General features: G+C 43.5%; 1 protein-coding gene across 15 annotated transcripts in view; it reads right to left on the reverse strand.

Moving 5' to 3' along the window:
- Positions 1-117: 117 nt before the first annotated feature.
- gpatch8 (G patch domain containing 8) overlaps positions 118-23,805 on the reverse strand; it is a 29,544-nt gene continuing 5,856 nt past the window's right edge. For 2 of the 15 annotated variants that reach the window (XM_030406918.1, XM_030406913.1), the window contains 8 exons: positions 20,255-20,273; positions 16,984-17,056; positions 11,563-11,604; positions 8,694-8,761; positions 6,169-6,255; positions 5,821-5,964; positions 5,539-5,669; positions 118-5,206 (listed from right to left, as the gene is read on the reverse strand). In XM_030406918.1, the coding sequence (XP_030262778.1) occupies positions 1,339-5,206; positions 5,539-5,669; positions 5,821-5,964; positions 6,169-6,255; positions 8,694-8,720 (4,257 nt within the window). In that variant the 5' untranslated portion in view covers positions 8,721-8,761; positions 11,563-11,604; positions 16,984-17,056; positions 20,255-20,273 and the 3' untranslated portion in view covers positions 118-1,338. The other 13 variants (XM_030406919.1, XM_030406914.1, XM_030406910.1 and 10 more) reach the window with 10 other exon arrangements.

Here is a 23,805-nt window from a genome sequence, read left to right on the forward strand (position 1 = left end):
TTTCTTTCCATCGCCATAACCGTTGCAGCTCTACTGGAGACTGCAGATTACTCAGAAGATTTTAATGTTTACATGTGAATTTCTATGACCCAACATATGAAAGGAAAAAAAAAGACATGAACTCAAGATTTTATTTGCTGAAACAGTAAGTTTTTAAAAAATACAGAGTTGCTACTGTTTGACAGATCACTATTCTTTTGCCATCCCGGCCCATCTCAGCCGGGGAATTTAGAAACAACCTTGATAAAATACATACACGTATCCACCTTCCTTCCACCCTTGTAGTTCTGCGTTTTTTCAATGCCTGTCTTAAACCTCTAGAATGTTAATAGGTTAATCTACAGCAGTTTTATTTACAAAATTACACAAAAAGCAAAAACACAGCCCTCCTTATGAAGAGCATTTTGGAAAATAATTTAAAAACAGAAAAATACAATTATTGCAGTATACTACAATCTTATTGTTACATGATGCAAGCGCATCATCTCGATGTACAGATTTCAGTGCAATTCATTCAGGCATACCCTCACCACAGGTAACATTAACTTTGCCTCAGAGCAATGGGGTGTAAAGACCCCTACATCACATCTCCCCTCGCTAACAGAGGGGGCTCCTATGTGACAATGTCATACCGATTTGGGACACCACAGCTGTAATTTTACATGGTCATCATTGGTGGGATTCTTCACATTACACACTGATATATGTACAAGGTACTGCATTACAAAATATTTGAGACCAAGGATCCAATAGAGGGTGAGTAGTCATATGAGAACATAAAGAGTATCAGTAATTATGAAACAGTTTGTCTCTGAAGGTTACTTTATGGAAACGAAGAGCGATGCCACTTTCTTTTCCAGACACGATTCTGCTTTTAGTTTCAGCCATTCTGTCTCTTTGGCTGCCAAAATGAGCAAAACATAAAAAACCGTGAGAAGAATAACATTTTTAAGTTGAAAAACAAAAAAACACCTCCAGTGGTTTCTTTGACTCATCATTCAAAAACAAATGGGCGGTGGAATATAAACCAATGTCTTGAGGAAGTCTGTAAATCTACACCCTGTTTTAAAAATTCAGGTCAAAACACAGAAAAAAAAAAAACCCTCACATGAGCCAGAACAAAATGTTAGTGTCAGATTTGACTCTCACACAGGCAGCACCACTTTGTGGCTACAACTTACTGCACTGTGTAGGCCAGTAAAATGGTGGTTTAATGACAGCTTCCCGTCTCGCTGCCTGCAAAGACGTCATCTGGAAACCCTAAACCAAGCTGGTCAGGTTAAGCCTTCCCTCCAGTGGTTGGGTGCTGAGACTTTACTCCTCCACTTGTATCATCACTCAAGAGCCGTGGTTAGGTGGGTGCTGGAGGTCCTGTCCTGAGAAGATTGGGTGTAGCAGTGGGTGGAGTTGGAGAGCTGCTGCTGTGGCAGCCTGTGACGGTCGAGGTGTAAAGAGTGTGGGGTAGAGGGCGTGTGGTACGTGGTGGAGGGCTAAGGGGGTGTGGTGAAGTGCAGAAGCTGGGATGATGTGTATAGGCTGACCAGAAAGGAAGGCTGTCGGGTGGGCAGGAATCAGCCCAGCGTGTCCGAGCGAGTGTCCCAGAGAGTGACCAAGAGAGTGGCCCAGAGGAGACAGAGAGATGGGGGTAAGGTGGTGCTGGGGAATGTGGTGTACCTGGGCCAACTGGGCATGTGCAGGGTGTGGGTGGTGTGCATGTGCTGGGTGGATGCCCATGGCTGCAGCAGCGGCAGCGTGGTGCTGCAGAATGGCGTGCTGCACTGTGGTGATGGACGTGCCGGAGGCTACAGACACAGTGGGCTGCTGAATGTGGATCTGCTGCAGTGCTGGAGGAGGTGGAGCTGGGGCCAAGTTGGCAGCTGCTGCAGCGGCGGCTGCTGCTGCAGCAGCAGAGGGAAATGTCTTCACCTGTTTGGCCAGAAGCTGCTGCTGGATGTGCTGCTGGGCAGCCTGCTGCAGTTTGCTGTATTTCTCCATCTCCTCTGGTGTGAACGTGATGGGCTGACTCTCCAGAGGAGCCAGTCCGTCCTCCTCCGCCTCCATGCCCTCTTCCTCCAGGGTGGGTGGTGGGTAAGCAGGGTAGGCATGCATCTGAGGCTGCTGCTGCTGCATTTCTGGCATGAGGGACTCCATCATGGGGTTCTGTGATGGGTCCTGTCCTGTTTCGGCTTGGTATTGGGGCAACATCATGGAAGGCTCCTGTTCAAACAAAGGCCGGGGCTCTTGGTGCACCTGGGCTTCTATGGCGGGCTGCTGAGTCTCCTCTGGCACCACTGTGCTCTGTGGGGCCTCCTCCACCTTCTGAACCGGTGGAGCTGGAGGTGGTGGTGGAGGGGGGAACTCCCTGATAGGCTCTACCAGGATAACCTCTGCCTCAGCCTCAGAGCCCTTCCCTGCTCCGGATTTCTCTCCCTCATCAGGTCTCGTTAGTGGGATCACTGGTTTCTTTCCGGCCTGCAGCTTACCAAAGAGTGGCAGCATGGCTTTGCTTCCCAGGGTTGGGGGTAGTTTGGGACCAAAGTAACCCTGTGGGGGGTCCTTAATCTTAAGCCCAGACTTTGTTCCTGTGGCAGAGTCATCAGAGCTCTTTTTAGACTGAACCTTCTCCAGCAGCTGGCGTGCAGTCAGGCTGTTTTTCTGTTCCCCTGCATCTCGGGAGCTCCCTGGTCTCAATGCCTGCGAACTGGATGAATGTGAGTTGCGGTTAAGGCCTCGTGATGAAGATGAACGTGGAGACTGGGAGCGGTAGATGCGAGAGCGGTTGAAGTCTCTGCGGCGTGTGTCACTGTCCGCTCGACTCCTGGCACCTCGTCGGCGAGGAGAGCCTTTGGTGGAGCTGGAGGAGCGGCTGGCGGAGCTGTGGCTGCGGCTGTAGCTGCGCCTCCAGGATCTGGCACTGGTGCTGCGGCTCCAGCTACTAGAGCTTCTTGAGCTGCTCCTGTGGTGCCGCCGGTGCCTCTTCCTACGACTGTAGCTGCGTGAACGTGAGCGGGAGTCTTCTGAGGAGGACGAGGAGTACTGATGTCTCCTGGATCGTCTACGACCTCGGCTTCCTCTCCGCTCATACTCTGAGTCTGATGAACGTTTACGCCTCCGTCTGCGACCCTCGGTGCTGTAATCACTGTAGCTGTCCGAGTAGCTGTGGCTGCGGTGGCTGTAGGCGCTGCTGCCTGCTGAGGAGCGCTCAGAGCTGCTGGAGTATGAGTGACTACGGGAGTTTTGGCCGCGATGGCGTCGCCGACTGCTGCCCCGTCTCTCCCCCCGTCTCGATGAACGGCTGCAGGACCGCCCTGATTCCTCACTATGGTGTCGGCGTTGTTCCCGAGGACTTGACCTATGATGACGTGACCGCTGTGTCTTAGTGCCTCCTTCGTCTTCGCTCTCACTGCTGGGAGGTCGACCAGGACCAGGACTCTTTTGGGCTGAGGTGGAGCAGGAGGCACTTTGAGGTGCACTGGAGTCAGTCTTTTGTCTCTTGGTGCCGCTGTGCTCCTCTGAGGAGTTGGTCTTGTCAGTCCCTTTTCCGGCTCCTCCTTCCTCTGCTCCTGACTTGCAAGGCACTTCCTTCGTAGCACGCTTCCTCTTGCCCGTTTCTGTTCCTGTATTTCCTGTCGCTGCTCCTCCGGAAGTTGTCAGCTGAACAGAGGAAGCAACAGTTTTATCTTCTGACTTTGGTTTTGCCTTTTCCTTCTCATCACCTGTTGCCTCGTCTTGATCCGGAGCTTTATTTTTGCTCTTCTTCCGTTTGTGTTTTTTCTTCTTTTTAGGCTTCTCTTGCGTTGCCTCAGTTTCTCCCCCTGCGTCCTCTTTTGCACCTTTTTCTTTTCCTTTGCGTTTTGAGTGCTTCGAAGACTTCTTATGCTTCTTCTTTTTCTTTTTTTTCTTGGCACTACTGCCACCAGTTGCCAGTTTTTGCTCATCACCTTCTGTTTGACCAGTCTCTCCCTTCATCACTGCCTTGTCTTTGTCAGTGCTGGTCCCAGGTTTGGTAGTTGTGTCTACTTCAGCTGTGGGGGCAGCTGCCTCTTGCCCCTTGTCATCCGACTCTTCACAGGGCTTCGGGGACTTTGTTGCTTTCCCTCCACGCACTCCTTTGTTGCGGGACAGCTTGAAGTCAAAATAGAGAGGATTACAGCTGTAAGACAGAGATGGTTGAGCTTTTGTAAATTCGAGGAGCTCAGAGGGCCACTGCAGGGTCGTGCTCTCATCTTTGCTCAGAACTGGGAAGAAGGGACCTGTGGGGATTTTAGGACCCGAGTTTGTATCTAGAGTTTCCTGTACGCTCTCTGCTTTTTGTGTAGGTGAAGTGGGTACCACGGGAGCTGAGTCAGCAGCACATGTAGGGACATCCTCCGTCTTCACTTTAGGTGATGGAGGGGTTGTCTCTGTGTCAGGGGGGGACGTGACAGTTTGTTCTTTCTCAGTCTTGCACTCTGTAACGTCGGGCTCTGTCTGTTCAGTACTATCTTCAACCTTTTCCTCCTCCTGCGCCCCTTCCCCGTCTTCCTCTTCTTTGCTCGGACACTGATCAGTGGCCTTCATAAACAGCAAAAATTGGAAATGAGGCTTTACCCGACAGTGGGCTGGAGGTATATAGTGATAATACTCAGGCTCCTGTCCAGCATATCCTTCCTCTTTTTTCATCATCATCTTCAGTTTGTTGAGAGTGGAGGCTAGAGAGGCTCCATCATCATGTTGCTGAGCCTCTTCTGTCACTGCCACAACACTTTCTACTTCACCACCTCCACCACCTCCACCTCCACCATCTCCACCTCCTCCTCCATCACCTCCCTTAGGGCTATCTGTGCTGCAGCCAGATGTCTCGTCTTGCCCTCCAACCTTCTCTCCCTCCTGGCCCTCCTCCTCCTCCATAGCTTCCTCTCCGTGATCAGCAAACACCGCTGCTGCTGTCTCAAGCTTTACTGGGGCTTTCTTGGCGAAAGAGAAGGACACGCTGACTTTGGACGCATTGCTAGCGGTCGGGGAGGAGGAGGGGTTCTTCCCCAAAGAGAAGCTGATGGTCGGGCCTGGTTTTGGGGAGCCTGGTCCTGCTCTTTCTGTAGGTGAATCTTCCTGGGTATTGTCTGTCATCATTGTGTTTTCAGGTGTTATGATGTCGCCTTCTTCTACCTTCTCTCCATCCACGGCAACTGTGGTAGGTTTGAACATTGGCCCACTTCCTGGAGTACTGAAACATAAAAGCATTATATTGTGATGTAAATGTTTCTGACAGAAGTGACAGTTGAACAGAATTATCACATGCTTGTTTTTGTTTGTCTATCATTACAAAGGGCTCGACAGGTTCCTGCAAGTCTTCAGTGTCAGGATTTAATTATATCATCTTAAAAGAGGCTGGGAAATATGCACTCCAGACAAGACAAACATGTTTTTAGGATGTGGTCTTTTTCCGGCCTAACAGGTTGCACAACAATCCCTTAACACACAGACATGCAATTGTACTAGCAACAGCATAAGTTTGAAATCCAGCCAGCAGAGGGCACTCGGGGCATAAACTCTTACCGGTCTTGTTGTTTCCTCTGCTCAGCCAGCTCATGCAATCTGCGCAGCATCTTTTCCTGCTTCTTTCCACCTTTCCGGGAACGTGAGGACACATTGCGAGCAAACTCTCTCTGCTTCAGCTCTTTAAGCCTCTGCAACACACAAAAGCAAAACGATGACACGCCAGGAAAGAACAAAACACGTCAGGATCTCCTCTCATGCAGTTAAAAAGACAGACGCTTCTCTCGTGTTTTAACACAAAACAGATCTCCATCATGAGTGCAAATTGGAAATTACAAGTACCTGCTTGTGAGCGTGGTCATAAGAGTTAATGTGGTTGTCAAACTCCTGGTGTTTGGTATACTGTTTGTCACATAGCTCACAGTAGAAATTGGCTCTCAGGTCCTCCAGAGCCTTTGCAATTGCTTTCTCCTTTTCCATCTGGTCCTGTTGTTAATGAGAAACACACGGGAGAATGAGTGACTGAATCTTAGACTGTGTTCAAGGAGTACAAGACAACACTTGATAACAGTAACTAGAGTCTTCTATTTCCCTGCAAACAAGCATTTACCACAGCAGTCCTGCTACTCGGGCTACAGGGGACAGAACCAACACAAATAATCAGAGACACACAAAACTGAAGGACATCACCTTGTATTTTTGTCGCAGTTCCTCTGTGTCCTCTTTCTCCACTTCGAGCACTCTTCTCTTCTCTGTGGCATCCTCTGCATAGTCCAGCTACGAGCACAGATGCAGCAGTTACAGTTACAGCACTCACACAAAACAAAAACACCCCTGAATCAACGAGAGCATTTCAGATTCATCTTACAGGCCACAAGCTGTTATGCTGTTGGCACATATGGGCTACCGGGGTTGTGATTGGTCAGTTTGTTATTGCTTACGTTTTCTTCTATATGATTCAGATGGTAACAGATTGTTTCAATCCAACTAAAATCTCATTAGTCAGCCCTTTATGGAGTCTAAAATAATGTCCACACAAAAAATTGTCTTTGGCGAAATATCTGAAAACTATGCGTAAACTGACTTTTTACTGGTATTCCATCGAATAGTGCAAACTTAGGAGCCACCATCGTGAAAAGTAAAAGGAATGGAATCACGTTTCACTTTTGGCTTCTGATTTTTACTCAAAAGGAGATCACAAGACACATGATTTACAGAGGAGGTATGTACACTGTAGCTGACAAGTTTAATTCAGTTATACTTTAATACTAAAGTCATCATGGATTGTACCAGCATATCCGTGTGGAGGTAACCAGCCTCCTGAAGGCAGATGTATGACATGCAGCCATAATTGTGGAGGTCAAATGCAAACTACTACAGGAGCTGACGCTTTTATGTTATCAGTGGCATTCAGCAGGCAGCAGATTTGAAGTCCAAGCGTCTCACTAACTTGTGTTACCGTCTCTTCTATCATTTTTTAAACTACAATTAAAGCGTATATGCTTTTTTTTTTTTAAAACATTGGTAACTCAGTTTATTTTCATATTGCTAGCTGACAAGTTGGCTTTTCTTTTTATTCCTTGTGTGCCTTCTTCAACATCACAAACATGCTGTACAGCAAAACAGTAAAACATTACAGTTGTTAAAAATCTTTTTTCCAACTCAACATTGACCAAATGAGGCTGGAGTGCTCCTTAAACAAAAAAAAAACAAAAAAAAAGACTTAGGATCACTCTCAGGCTAAAGCATTCACTAGAGCGAAAACAAGCCCATACCATGAGTCTTTCTTTGCTGACCGATTTGCATTGGCACCTATTCATTCATTCAGCTAATGTCCTCCTGGCATCCACTGCACTCAGATTTGCCTGTCAGACTGCCAGTTGGTAAAGCTTGATTGATAACTTTAGAGAATGTTTTCACTGCCGCTGAGCTTTACATGAGTCTTGCAGGATCTTGGCACTGTGCATGATGCTCTTTGGCTCATGTAACGATTTTCTGCCGTGGAAATGTATTTGAAGCACCCAATGATTCTTCGACAGACGCTGTGGATGTCAGCACTGAGTGTTGGACAGATTTTTAAATAAAATTCTATAAGCTTCACCCTTTTGTTATCTGTCTTTGTGCCAAGTGGCCCATAACTTTGCAGCTGAACTGCTGTTGGACAGAGTTTTTTCCCACTGAGCAAAACAAAACTCGCACTTCATCACAGGGTTTCAAAATGAGTTTACATATGACAAAATAACCTGCTCTATTTATTTGTTAGCTGATGTTATCTGTTGATATTGGCCCCAAAGATATATTGTACAGATTTATATGTTGTCAAATATGTGGCACTAAGAAACCTTTTATTAAAAGAGATTATTATGCAGAGATGCTTGGAATAATTTATAATTATTCGATTCCCAGTAAAGTTTGTTGTATTTAGTGCACTGATGTTGAAGTTTGTTAAACTGTAAAATATGCAGCTTACGTGTCTGATAACCACATTTGAGGGATCATTGCAAAAAATGATTGCCTAGTGCACTGATATTGGATTATTTCAGTCCCTAATATTGGCACTGGCACACAGAGATCCAGTATTCCCGTCAGACTCTTGGTCTATATCTGTATCATGCTGAGGGCCACTGAGATCTCGAATATTAGCTTCTTGACCACTGGCTGTTATGACATTTCATCACTTTGTTCTAAATTTATATTTAGTTATAGCAGCAATGGTTGTTGTTCAAGTTCTTTCGCTCCATTTCAGCAAAAAAATGAAACAAAATCTTACTGTCAAAATTTAGAATAACCCATGATGAAATAAAACTAAGGACAGTTTACTCAGGTTTTGTACAAAGTACTTTACTTGAATATTTCCTTTTTTTCATCTACTTGACACTTTCAATCCATTACATTTATTTGCTAACTTCTTACTAGATTTTTTGCAGACTAATATCATTCAGTGTTGATAGACACTGAGTGAGACCACAGACAGAGAGGATGCTGCACCAGAGCCAAAGCATTGCATTGTTAAATTAATGTATTTTTATCTGCAATCGGACACAAAAAGAATGCATACTGATAAAAGGAAAAAAGTGAAGCAGATAACTCATCTCTCTCTAACATGTTGGGCCACAGAACGAAACTAGAACATTTAAAAACAGCCTGAAGCTTTCCACTGTGTCCCCATTAAGACCATAAATTAGAGATAGGAATTAAAATGAACATCAGCCTACCTCCATCTCCATCCGTCCCATCCCCATGACATCATACTTGAGGATGATGGGCACAGGGTCGGTGCGTCCTGAGGGAGAAGAGACAGAGAGAGGACTCGGTGAGTTTTTGAGACTGTGACGGAGGGCCAGCTCGGAGACAGCCTGCTTTTAGAGCATAGGGTGCTGGGGTTAGAGAATTTTTGCCTTGAAGTGCAAAGAGACCAGAAAGCTACAGTGAACCAAACACCAGCCATTCTCACAGCTTACTGCAGCCACCAAGTATAGATCACTTTATCTTATCTAGCCTTCCTGTTACATTTGATCTGGCTGCTGATTTCCATTTTAAGATGAGTCAAATTAGCTGCAATTTATGTATATCTGGAGATTTATATGAAGTCAAGGGCATCAAGGTTGTTCAGCACTAAATCTTATTAGACAAAGACTGTCAGCTTTAAGCAAATCTGTTTCCATATCTTTTCAGTGTATTTGAGGCACCCACCACCCCTCCCTCCACTCGCTCTTTGCTGCAGTCCTGTTAAACCAGAATGCCAAGTTTATCAAGGACGCTACAGCTTGAGGGGATGTGTGGTGGTGTGTGTGTGAAGGGAGTTGCAACAGGCCTGCGCAGCTGCTGCCACTGCGACATCCTCCATGAGGGGAACAAAAAGCCTCCCAATATTATCTAAGGCCAATTGCATCATCAGTTTCTGAAATATCTGCAGGCTGGCTGACCCTGCAAGCCCCTTCCACTGTCCTGAGGTCCAAATCTGTTCCCTTGTCCCAGGCCCCCTTCCTCATAATGACACGGAGTTGAAAGATTATTTTCCTCTGTCTACTTAAGCTACGTTATGTAAGCTGTGAAAAGAGCTAGATCGGAAGGAAATTAACTGTAGAAAAATAAACAAACCAAAGACAACCAAAAAAAAAACAAAAAACAGAATGAAACATTAAAGATATAAAATATATAAAAATCAAAACTACTTTGGAGATTGACACAGAATTGCTTAATCCACTCATAATCAGCCAAACAAAGCAGAGAGAAAGACAAGAGTAAAAAATTAAAAAAGGACACAAGCACTGAACTACAGCAGAGTGACGTCACAGGCCAGGTATCGCCATGGTGACAGTGCAAGGGATGGGGATACTTACCTGGTGAAACATGGGTATGGGTAGGAGGAGAAGGAAGGGGAGGACAGACAGACAGATAGATAGACAGGGGAATCTCAACACAAAAGGCATAAAAAGAATTTGGACTAGTCTGCTGCTCCTGTTGCCAGCCAGATACAATAATCAATCTTACTGATAGTGATTATCAATTAAGTTTGGTTTCAGTTTTTTTCCTCCCACATATGTCAAAGTTAGTTTGTTTTCATGAATCAAGCTTTTACGTATACCATTGGGCATATGGAATAACTACAAGCACTTGGCTTGAAAATGTATAATAAATGCTTCTTTGTAGGTTCTTACAAATTTGACTAAAAATAAAAAATACTGTGCATTTTCCACTGTCCTACCAAAGTAACACTTTGAACCAGGAGGAGCCCCGAAATAACATGTGTAATGTGCTAATAATGTCATAACTTATTACTTCCAAAAGGTGTAATTTGTAGAATATGGCCAGAACTCAAGGTAGCTCCAAAAACAGCAGGAAGAGTAACCAACAAGTGCTGCTCTTTGCTGGCTATCTTTAGCTGTAGCTAGCTACAGTTGATGACTGTGCTAGCCATGAAACCAGTAGCTCTCGAGTTCGTCTAGACAGGGACCTCAGATCAAAGGGGAAGTCACAACGGGCAATTGGGCCCAAATCAACTGGATTTGGCTGCCTGACAACAAACTGGGATTGAACAGCCTCAAGAGACCGACTGAGGTCAGTTTGACAACCGGGGTAAAGTAAGGAGGTGATTTACAGTGGCTCTGACCGAAACAGGGACAACAAGACATCTTCCACAACACAGTGCATAGACATTTTTGACATAACTTCAAAACTGTTGTTTCTTCACACTAACTGTTGTTAGTTCATTAATGTTTTAAAGTAATATTCTGGCCATATCTTACACATTACTCCTTTTAACAGGGCTTCTTCCAGGCACATTCTTACTTTTCTGGACAGAGGAAGGTTTTGTTAATATCTGTTATTACTCTAGTAATTTAGTCATCACAGCCCAATGACATATTAATTCTGAAATCATAAATGCATGGGCATTGGAAAATATGAAGGCCTGCCTGGACTCTCAGTCCCACTGCAGTGTCTGGCAGCTGGGTGGGCTTTTAGCTAAAAACCCAAACTACGATTGGATGATTGTGGAAGCCTTATTCCACCAAGGCAGTGAGAGGTGAGCACTGATTGTGCGATAACTACATCATAAGACTATCTTCTGACAGACATGTGTGTTCATGTTCTTTGCCTAACAGCGGTAGAGAAGTGAAACCTAAAAAAAAAGAGAGGGAGTTCTGTTGGAGTCTGTTAGCCAGCCACTGCAGTGAAACGTCTGAATGGAGTTACAAGCAAGGCCCAGAATTAGAGATTAATGAACAATTACAATCATCCCAAACTATCACCAATCTTTAAAACACAGTGACAAAACTTCCACATTACCCATTCCAGTGGAAAAGAAAGGGACCAGACAAAAACAATGTGCATCTAAATCACGGGGTGTGAATCACAAGGTTTTAAAAAAACTGAAAACAAACAAAATGACAATGTTCTAAGAGTAATACATATGCATGATAAAATACAAGCAGCAGAATGAGGACTAATACAGAGAGAATTGAAAAGCCTATGTAGCATTGGTGCTCTGATGAGAGGAAAACAAAAAAAATGGGAGAAATCAAAACAAAGTAAAAAAAATAAAAATAAAACAATTCAATTGGGGGATAAAATAACATTTACCACTAAGTTTACCATCAGCACAACATGGGCAGGATCAAATCGCTGTAAAAAAGAAACACCAATTGGTTAAGCAGGAAGATTGAGGCACATAGAGAAGGGAGGGTGGGGTTGGGAGTGTGGTTGTGGGGTTTAGGGGGGGAAGATTACCAGAGGGGCATCGGTGTGTCACCCCCCCTCCCCAGCCCCCTCATCCCTTCACTCAGGGCTAGATGCTTACAGGGATTTATTCTCACCACGCTCTCCCAACCACTCGTCCAAGTCCCCAGGCCCCTAGCCTGGCGTCACCTTGCTCTCTCAACCAGAATATGCCCTTTAAGGTACCAACTACCACCCCTTACAAAGGACGCCAAAAGTCCCATATCCCCATAAAAACCCAGCAACCCTTCCCTCTTTACCTTCGTCAAAAACCCCATCAGGTAAGAGCTTTTGGAGGAGCTGTACTGGGTGAGGGAATGGTCAAACATCTTCTTTTGGAGCACCTATGTCTCAAATATCATGTCTGAGATGATAGATGCCTCTAGGGACGACCACCATTTTCCCCCTTTGAGCTTTTTCGCCTCGCAGACGCTTGTCAGCCCAGTTAGCAAATCTCCCCGAGATTCTCTCATTTCCTCGCTAGCTTACAGCCAGCAAGCTTTGTTTTTGGGATGTGCTTGACCCCGGAAATAAGTGAACACATGACACATGTACAAATGTACCTGAGGAAAGAGCCAGCAAGGCTTTGAGCAGTGCTTAGAGCGGGTTCTGCGTTGCTGTGTAGCAGCAGTTTTACCAAAGTACACTAAAAAATGTGAACTGTGCGCCCATCTGGAGTGTTACATTTCACTCTATCGTGTGAAAGTAGTAGTTCAGCGTGTTACCTCCAACACTGCTTAAAGCCCCAGGTGAGTGTGACAGTTTGAGGCAGGCAGGTGTGCACCTCTGGGACAAACATGCTGTGCAGGAGGGGCAAAGAAACAGGGGGAGGACGGGAGCGTGTAACCATGGGGACAGAGACATTCGGGGTATAGAAGGGTGGTGAGGTTTTCCCTGTAAGTTGACTCTATGGCCCGGTAAGTAACAGACACACTCACACATCTCAGTCCCACATAATGACCACACACATACACAAAAGTTTCACAGGTTTGGAGGTAGAAACAGGCAAACAAGCAGAGGGGGGAAAACTTGTCTACTTGGCAAGCCATTCAAATTCTGAGCCGTGGTTACAGCCAATCAGATACCCGAGAGCAGCAACGGAAACTCAAAGAGGAAAAAAAAAATCTAACATACGTGTAGATGATGATTCTAAGGGATGTGATGGAATCATGGCTTCCTAAATCTATCTTGATTTCAAATGGATTTTGGTTCTTTGTTCAAATCGAAGCACTTTACACTTGTGCAGATTGAAATAAAGGTTTAGTGATTATGAAGCAAAGAGGAGGAAGCTGACAGAGGCCATTAGCCTACGGTACACTGTAAAAGGGGTGTTACATTTAGGTCAACTGCAGAGTGGGAGAAAGAAAACACACCCACACACACACATACTGACATACAGAGGGGATCCAACAAACCTTACCTAAAAAGGGGCAAAAAGGACAAAAGAAGAATAAGAACAAAGTCAATACAGTGAAAAACTTAAAAAGGGGACACAATTCTTTCACTTCAAAAATTCAAAAACCTTCGACTCTGGCAAGGAGGACAGGACAGGAGAGGAAGATTATGATTGTCCAGCAGACTTCAATGAAATACAAGGGTGCAATTGTGCTCTCAGTCTACCCTTAAGTGCCTTAGCAAATTTCAATGGAGACGGTTGGCTCCAATGCCGGGCCATTAATTCCTACACAACAACTGGACACACTTTGCCGCAGTCTCATCTGCCCACAAAGCAGGATGCTTACATAACCACACATCAGTGATGCCAGCGGCAAAAACAAGAGCACAGTCAGCCCCTGCAACTTGTTCTCTCCTCCACACAAAGCACAAATCCTTATCACATCAAATAGATTGCTATTCAGCTGTTCAAGGCCGGATGGAAATAAACAATGATGAACACCAAACGCTACGCTCAAAAATTACTGCTGTGCTGTTGCTTTGCATTCACTTGTCAACCTGCCAAGAATGAAGTGGCTTCCTGGTCTGCTCTGGTCCCTGTCCACAGTCAGGCTGAGAATACCTATGAGACAACACGGGGGAACCAAGGCCATATATGTACATGAACAAGAGTGGCTAGAGCAGCCACAACGCAGCTCAACAGCCAGTCGTCACATCCGTGTGTTATCTAAAGCATAAATGTCAAACAATGACTTATCACGGCTATTCAATCAGATGCAAATCTATGCGTAGATGAAAATCAACAAGTGATTAACAGCAATACCTCCACACTGACGCACCTTTTAATTGTGAAAATGACTTTGATACAAACAACAAAATAGAAGATAAAGGGGATATATTTCTTCTCCCTCCAGACTGACTTTTAACACTGGTTGCACTGGAGCACTTGACTTTTAACATTTTGGAACATTTTCTACACTTTTTATTTATTTTCAAAAATAGAGCACATTGATCAAGAAAGCACATTAACCTCATGTTTAAGAAGTGCTGATGCTTGAAAAACTTGAGAAACTCACAATAAATCAAACTCTTGAAATATGTCTATTGGCTTATATTTTTTCAAAAGCAACTGTCTACACACTCAGTTTGTGTTTGTTAAAAAATATCTGTATGCATTTTTTTAAGCTGACCTGCATCAGTACAACCAATGAAAATGTTTAGTCACACCCGACAGAATTTTTTGGCACGTGTGACCAAAAAAAAGTTGCACCCCAGAGCCTAGTTTCTCTGTTGAGTCTCAGCAGGCTAAACCTTTCATTTCATCAAAGTCACCTCCAAAATGAACATGTCTACACTACTATGCATTTCAGTTTCGTCATGCACAAATTTAATTCTCTTTGTCCGATGGCAGACAACTGAAAATCTACTTTCCAGAACCTTAAACACAAGGAAGGCAATTATGTGACAATGCTGCCTACAAATTCAATAAAGCAGCAATATTCTAAACTTTTACTGCTATCGACTCACTAACTTTGTCTCTTTATGTTCACATCTAAAGCCATAACCTACATGTAGTTTGGGCGCGGGCTGGAGACTCCATTTCGCAGTCCTGTTTCTCATTAAAATGCTGACACTGAGCCCGTGTTACTGCTGAGTTTACAGGGAGAGCCACGCACTTGAGTAAGAGTTGCAACAAAGACAGATGAAGTGGACGGAAATGACTACGTGACAGTTATAGAAATGAAACTGGTAGATCTGTTTAGGATAGAGAAGAACATGGAGGAGACAAACCAAAATGCCAGAAATGATGAAAAACAAGCTCCATTCACAGCAGACTGCGAAGACTCATTGGCCTGCCAGTGATGACATCACTCACAGACAATGCTATACATCATCCTCTTTGGAGAGTGCAGAGAAGGGTGAGGCTTTGAAAGAGAGCTGAAGTTAAAAGACAGATAATAAAGATACTGATGAGGAAAAGGGGTGAAGAGACAGGAAGAGGCTCACTGGAAACATGCCAGGGCTCTGCACCACTGCCTCTCAGCCAATGAGTCCATGAGCACAGCAGGGTTGAGCTAATGAGGTGCTGATGTTAGCCAAGACCAACCCACACACTCGACTGTGTTCAGCCCGCTCCCTCTTACAGCAAGTCAATATCAACTAGGCCATCCAATTACAGATGTCTCCAGAAAGTAAACCTCCTTAATGCAGCTTTCTAGTTGAAAGCTTTCTACATCCTGCAGAATTAATTCAATGAGCTGGGCTTAAAGAGCCTCTTCGTGATACAGCTTTTCCTACACTCAAGAGACAACCATATTTAATCACAATATATATTAAAAAAAACTTGTAGCGCACATATTTTCAGAGGAGTGAATATTATGCAGACTACACACTGACATAGTAGAACCTTAAAGTGGAGTTCTAGTATTTTCTAAATCTGGGCCCTATATTTACACTTTTTGTTGTTTGAATCATTCATACCTAAAGTCTTGCAATCGATCCTTTGGGGCACCTCCAAGCTTCAAAGCTACATCCACTTAATAACATCCAAAATAACAACCTCAGCCTGCCAGTAGCAGAAACAAGTACTTTAAGTCTCTGACAACGGTACCGAAACAATTCCTGTGGAGATGGACCTTTTTGTTAAATGATGAGATCCATTATGTAACTAGAAACAAAAAGGTCTTGCTAAAGCACAGTTCATTTTGAAATCTTGCAAGGTGAGTTGTTACAGTTGTTGCCTCAACTTGATTGTCAAAATCAGTTTAGAAGTCAGAAATGATTATAAATTCCAGTAAGTAAACTTCAAACTCCTCCCCCCCAACTCTGACTCACAACTCCACCTTGTACTGCAACAACTCACGTCTCACTAGATTTCGGAACAACACTACTCCTTAAGTGAGACCTGGTTACAAAATGGATCTAATTATGTAACAACAAAGGAAAATTGTAATGGAACTGGAGAATCTGAGTTCCGCCCGCGCTAAGGCTGAGGTGATCTCTGGACAGATTTCAAAACTTTTGGTCATTATTTGTCATTTCAACACTCAAATGTGTAAATATATGGCCCATATTAATAAAAGACTCAAATACATGCCTTCTAGTGCAAACTGGTTTTGGATTCGGTCCAATTTCACTGGTACAGAGGCCTGAAACTGTAAATACAACTGGTCCAGACAAGGCCTAAGAGGGTCATTTGCCTGTTAATTCATGCACTATACATTCCAGCAAGAGGCAGCCATGTTGGATAGAGTTCTGGCTAACATGTTTGTGTTTCCAAAATCAACCATGTGCTCTTAGTTAGCACTCCTGCATCACTGCCCCGAATGAAAATAAATGTTTCAAAAGAGAAACAATATTTTGCTCCTGTAGGCAAGATATAAACCTGATCAGAAGATGTTTGTTTTTAACCAGGGGTTCAAAGAGAGATCTTACGTGCTTGCACAGCAGCAATCCAAAGACCATAACTCCTGTCTTAAACAACTGGATGTGAACAAAACTGACCAATTACACTGTAATTTTGAAAGGGAAGAACACCATTTTAATCTGAGCTGCTGTTAACTAAATGCAACACTGAAGACAAATAAACACTTCACTTCCACCTCCCAACCCCCAGAATCCCTGCCCTCATACTTTCCAAAGCCTTGGGAACATACTCCTCCCTCTTCATGCTGCGGGAACAACTGGAATTATGTTTGTTTATATAAAAATCCAATTAACCCAGCAACACACACAAAGGGAGAGATCAGCGAAAGAATGTAAAGAGAAAAGAAAATTTGCTGATAGAAAAAAAAAAAACCTGGAAAAGTGAGGGGAAAGAAAATGACAGGGTAGTGGCTCAGTACCACCAGCATACATTGAACGTAGGTGTACAGAAGAGTGAGTCCTTACCCTGCATAGTTTTGCCAAGGCCTTGCCCCAACTTCCAGCCATGTTTCTGGAGCAGCCGGTGCCCGATGTTATCCTAGCAGAGAGAAGAGAGGAGAAAAAAACCAAAAATATTCCAATAATAAGAGAAGCTTTTCCCCGTGGGCACTGGTCAAAAAACAGACAGACAAACAAACAAACAAAATAAAAATAAAACAATCAGATCACACTATCATCATCAGCACAACCACCACCACCATCACCATCATCATTTTTTGTCATCCACATCACCTACAGCGTGTAACTTCAGTGTCTTCCAGCACAAGGAGTGGTAAGGTTGGTTGGGGGGTGGGAGAAGGGGAGATAGAGGGTGGGAGACTGAGAGGAAGGGTAGGTTTTCCACTATGTTGAATACATAAGGCTATATGCAGCCCATAAACTACAGGATATCCTCCTACAGTGGGAGTTTAAAAACCTTTTTTTTTTTTTTATGATCATTTTTTTTTTTTTTTTAAAAAGGCAAAATTGGGCATGAGCATTTCTGTTTTTTTGGATGATAAAGATACACATCAAGTCACATCCACTAACTGAGAAGTTAAGAGGAGAAGGAAGGAAGGAGAGGGAAATATATGTATCACACGCATACATATATGAACCACTACAGAGCAAGATCTTAGTACACAAAGAAAAGTGACACAAAACAGGTATGGAAATCTTGCATTAACAAAACAAGACCAGAATCTCCAAGCTTGCTGTGATTCCGTAACCATGACAAAGGGGAGCACCATGAAACATATGCAGCTGTCACAAAAAAATATAGCAAGAGGAAGAGACAGAAGTGGAGCTAGTGGGCCTTGGATTACCATTACAAGGCCCAGTGTGGACAGAATATGCACGTGTGAGGGGGATATGTGGGTGTGCAGGTGAAGAGAGGGAGACATTGTGTGCATGTAGCCCCGTTAGAGACAGTAGAAATAGCTATTGTGCATGTTTTTGGACACCTCCAGCATCTCTGGTTTGTTATCAACAGTTTGGTCCGAACCACACCATTGCTTTTTAAAAACGTGGCACACATTGCAAACCTTTAATTCAATAATTCTTGGAAATATCATTAATATATCTCAATATTTTAAAAATGCCTCAAAAGCACTTCATAATTGCTATGAAAGGATGACCAGATCAAATATTACAATATTGATTAGGGCTACACAATAGAACGGTTTAGCATTGACATTGTAATGTGCGTGTGCATGATGGCTACATAGTAGTTACAGTTACGACATAATAAAGGCATTTACAGCAAGCTAAGCCAAGGCTCAACTAGTCTGCTGCTGGCCAGTTTGGGCAAAAAACTGACACCCATAGAATGGTAAATGTAGTATCATCTCGTCCTGAAGTGGAAAAGTCTGCATATTAACTTCATATTTGATTTGTTAACATCCACTGAAGTTAGACATGATTTTAGTGTTAGTTAAATAAATACCCATTTTGGTCCGGTGGGAGCCAGAAGGGTATTCAAGTGACATTCAATTCAAACCTAATATGGACAAGATCAGGCAACTGATAATGAATCATAGAGGTTTTGAGAGGAGTGCAAGAACATACACAACAGGAATTCCTAGCACACTCTAGGGCAAATGTGCATGTCTCAGACCATTATATCACTAGTATGGGTCAGCAAGAAAACAAAAACATTAAGTGAAATGCAAGACCGTCCCACCAATACACACTACAGTACATCCTCAAGCACAAATAAACAGGAGACAATGAGATTTCTTAATAAGCAGTGTTGTTCTGTTGTGATTATAACTATTCCAAGCTTGTCTAACATTCACCAGAGTGCTGCATTCTACCAAAAAAAAACATACAAACCAAACAAAAAGGATATTTATAATCACAAAGAGATTTACATCAACTTTCACAAACAGAAAGTGAAGGGGTTGGAACAAAACAGCATGCAGCTTTTTGTTAAAGAGTTTTAACAAAAAGGATCGTCGGTGTTAGTAGCGCACTGTGAATGGTACACATACAGAGGGGTGGGGCGGGCTGGGGTGGATGGCGGGGTTAACAAAACTCAAGATGTGTTAGTATCAGGTGGATCAGGCACAAAGAGGAAGGTGATGGCTCAACAGGGCTCAATTAGTTCTCTTTGACAAAAAAAGAGGAGGTCGGGGACAGAGCAGGCTGAGCCATGATGGAGGTGAATCTCTAGGGTGGTGGAGGTGAGCTTGGCTTGTATGGGTTAGTGCATGTGAAGGGGAGTGGTAATCACACACAGCACACACTGCACCTCCGCCCACGAAGGTCTTATTTGGGATAATTGGTTTTTGTTTTGTTTTGTATTTCAGAGCAAACTGTTGCCTTCCTTTGCCCTACTTAATATTTACAATTATGATGGCTGGAATAAATACTACATCCAAAACATCTGGCTGATGTTTGCCTCTAATACCCGAGGGAGAGGCTGAACCGCTTCACTTCCTGTTTCTGTTTTCCCTCCATTTCATGCATGTATGCACTGTGCTTACTCTCTGTGACTGTTGGTTACCTTCCGCTGTGGGATAAGATAAGACAGGAATTTGTGCTGGGTCTCACATGAACTGGAGACAGCCTGTACTGCTTGTATCATAACTAGAAACTATAAGGCTACATTAACATGCTATCACTGTGTATTAGATGTCCCCGCTTGGCAGCTCCTGGACATGTTATGAGATATACAGAATTAGAGGCTGTGCGTCTGATAGAGTATGTTGCCTCCTCCCCGGTGGATAAAATGTCCCCCGACTTCACTGTGCAGGAAAACACTGCAGAATTTGCTGCAGTGAGCGCCTCCCCTCCAACCGACATTGGGTATGCTTCTGTCCCTTACTGCAGTATTATGGTGCAGTAACACTCTACACGTGAACATTTATATTGATTTGGGGGATTAGCTGATCTATGAGGCTTGGAGCAGGGAGGGAAATAAGAACTAAACTCGCTGAATCCTCAGCCTCTAGACAATCCCTGTTCGCTGTATTTTTTTATCAAATAAAACAAATCTGACAATGTGCCTATCTATTTCAATAAAGCTAAATTAAAAACAAGGGCAGGTTGGATGAGGCACCAGTCGCAACTGCTGACACTGATAGAGAGATTAGTTCAAAATGGGCTCAGCAAAGGTTAGAGGGCGGAGGTGAGGCGCAGACTGCGTGTTGAACAACAGATGAGTGCACCAAAAGAATAGACAGACAGACGGATGAAAGCAACGACGGCGAGTCCAACAGCAGTGCAAGTGGAGTGAAGGCATTTCCATACGAACCTGGCTTTAAAATACTGGGCTGTCAAAAAAACAGTCACACGTGACACAACGTAAGAAACCGGCCAAACGCTTTCAACTGCAAATTCTGCTAGCTTCTCTAGTTTCTTTAAAAAATGCAAATCTCTCTCTGCTTTTAAACAAACATAATACTGTATACAAACAGAAAAGGTAGGCATGTCAATAAATCCACCAACTGACTGTTAATACAGGAGAAAGAAAAATAGAAAATGTTATCCAAACAAAAGAGATCTACAAAAGGGGGGGTGTTTTGTTTAAAAGTGTGCACTGTGCTGTCATCGGCACAGTGCATGGCAAAAGATGTGGGTCAGGGAAGTGATATGCAGGGGACCCCACCTAGAGACCTCAGAGGATTTAGGATTTTTTTTTGCTTCTGTCTATGCAGCTATTTATGTGTGTACAATATGGGAGTGTTTGCGTGCTCCTGTCTGGGCATAAGAATTTGTGTAACACAGAACAGGCATATTTGTCCATGTAAACCACATATTTTATTTAATTTTCCAAGGGATGACCGCTCTCAACAACAGATCTGAGATCTGAAAAGACAACTGAGACAGGCCCTTTAGGGATCTGTCTTCCAAAAAGTGAAGTGTGCTGTTGCAGTTACTCATCTTCCTCTCTCGTGTCCCTGCGGAATGTCTTTTGGCAAGTGCTAATAGTGGACTGACAGGACCTGCTGTCTGCTGCTCCTCATAAACTCATGCAGCTAGGTTGTATCTGGTGCTCTGTACATTCCTGGTCAGTAACAACTATTGCAGGTGTGCCTAAATGGAAACAACTGTCTCAGCGCACCAAGAGCCAAACGAATAACGCAGAAGGCTCCGACTTCCCAGTAAATGGAGGCAAGTGTGGGGATTAAAGATTTCAATCAACTAAGTGAGGGGAATATGACAGAAGCAGAGTCCAATTAAGATAAGTGTGTATATGTAATAAAACATATACTTACCGTAATTCTGAAGCCCCAGTTCATCAACTGAAAGTTTATCATCGTGCAGTTAAGTTAAAAACACTAAAGGCCAAGGTTTGAGGGCTCTCCAACGACTAAACACAGACTTAAACACTTGCATCTCACTGAGTTTGAAGTAAGGCGATGGGATTTGTTTACAGGCAAATGCTTTGGTTATTTTTTGGTTCAGTTTAATGTTTTTTCTCTTACTCTGTTGCCGACATAAAAGAAAAATATTCAGGGGGACCCCAGCAATGACCACAAACATCTCTGCTGCTCACGGATTTAAGACTGATGCTAAAAAAAGCATGTGTTGTAAAAAAAGTGGGTCAGGTTTTTAAAAGGACTGGGTTTGACCTTTTCCTTGTGCTCCTCTTTGCCACCAAATAGGTGTCAAAAGTCACACAGTTAACAGTGTCAAACACCTGTGTGAAACGTTTGGCTTTAAAGCAAAAGGTTACACAACAGCTCATACATTATACCCAAAGTTTTCTTGGCCGTTTCACTTAATGTTACCCAATTCTTTCTGAGCTCCAGTATCTGTATTACAGATTATTAGTGAAGACTAAACCTTGGATAAAAGGAAATATACAACAAACTGTTTACCAACAAATCTTCCTGTGGCCTGTGAACATGTGTTTCTTAGATTTCCAGCGTGTGTGTGTGGTTTCTGTGGCTCTGAGGCTGCCCGCTGCATATCGCTCTGGGACAGGGTCAGGTAAGGGAAGGAGGGTAGGTTTGAGGGACTGGAAGGGGGGGGGGGGGGGCAGGAGACGTGGGAGGAAATGAGTCTGGGAGGAAAATCGTAGTAGTGATTAGGACAGAGTGTTGAGAGAAAATAGTACTGAATGCTACCAAGTTAACACATGCAATGCAAAAACAATGTTAGAGAGAAAAAGAGCAAAGACCAAAGGGGGAAGACAGAAGAGAAAAAAGATCCCAATAAAGTACCACAGACCTCTAGCTGCCTATAGATCACACACAATAAGTGGCAGGGGAGGGGCTCCGAGCAGCTGGGCCGAAGCACTCAGTGAGATGTAACACAGGTGGACAACTGCCAGAAATCGTACCACCTTAGAGATTTGCACTGTGGATGCAGGGGCAGACCTGTGTGCCTAACAACAAACTGCAGGTTAGTCTATGTGTTTTAACATCTAATGTGACATTTTCGTTATCCTTCTAAGTGATCATGTCTGTCTTAGATCTGTTTTGAAGCTTCTTCTGATGCTGTGAGGCATTTAGCTCATATGTTCGTACATTTTCAAACAGGTACTGTGTCATCTGGATTATGAAAAAGCACCTGATGTAACGACAAGTGTCACCAAATCCTCTAAAATAATCTTCAGCACTTTTTATGATTACCTGTATGTGGATAAAAGAGTCTGCCACCTTCTTCTTTGGGCATGCAATTTCCAAAAGGAACATGTCAGTGTGCAAGTATAATCATAAGCGAGTAAGTGACAGGACAGCGCCACTGATGTGTGAAGAACTTTGTGATGCTGCAGCGCGGCCCTCAGCGCCCCTCCAAAAATAATAGCGCAGGAGCGAAAAAGAGCCACTCAAGCCAGGTGAGCAGGCCACCTCTCTCCCTTTGTTTTCTCCCTCTCCACCACCCACACACCGTGGGATGTTTGTGTGTGCCTGTGAGGAAGCAGGTCATACATTAAAATCTATAAAAATTAAGTAATTTTAATGCTCGTGGTTCACTCGATTACAACACACAGTGTGATTATGTAAATTATGTTTTTCCAACGAATATGACAACCGTTTCTCCTGCTGCTGCTTAAATCTTAACACAGGGCCAGGTAACATTCATTTAATGCCTACAGCTCTCTTCAATTAAAAATATAGTAGATTTTTGTTAAATGCAAGCAGTGTTTAGCCTAGAGCCTGACCGATATATGGTTGGCCGATACTGGCCTATCGTAGATGGGTATCTAAGTATATGTTTGTTGATATTAAATTATATGAAACTGTTTTTTTTTTTGTTTTTTTTAAGAGATTATAGTGCAGAAAAATAAGGCTTGGGGTCATTTTTAATGAGGAAAAGCTCAGTTCACTGATGTTATTTAAAACAAAGAAGTTTATGTTAAACTCTAATTCATCCTTTCCATGTTACAAAGGTCTGAAAACCACATTCAAGAGATCGTTGCAAAAATGTTTGAAATGCTTCGAATTCTTCTTAACAAGCTACTATTTGGGTTGTTATACTGTTAAACTTTAATAGAAGAAAAACAAGCTTTTTATTTTACAAGGTAATTATTAATTAACTAGTGACCATTTACATGCCTGACAACTAATTAAGGATGCACGTTATGCCCGTTTGTTATACACCAATGCGCGATGCATCTGTTACAGGCTGGAAAAACAACAACTGCAGCATTTTTTTGATCTCTACCTGGTTGCTGATCCTGTAAGATTGGCTCACAAAGCACATCCATAACGTGGAGGAGAGGTAACCCGACACTGTGTGTACGCAGGGGAGTTTGGGCCTGCTCACCACAGTGCTTCAGAGACAAGAAGAGGGGGATGAAGGGAGTGGGAAAGACAGAAAGAAGAGAGCTGCCTGCGCTATTATCTATGTGCC

This window comes from Sparus aurata, chromosome 23 (assembly GCF_900880675.1).
Source record: "Sparus aurata chromosome 23, fSpaAur1.1, whole genome shotgun sequence".
Taxonomy (NCBI): Eukaryota; Metazoa; Chordata; class Actinopteri; order Spariformes; family Sparidae; genus Sparus; species Sparus aurata.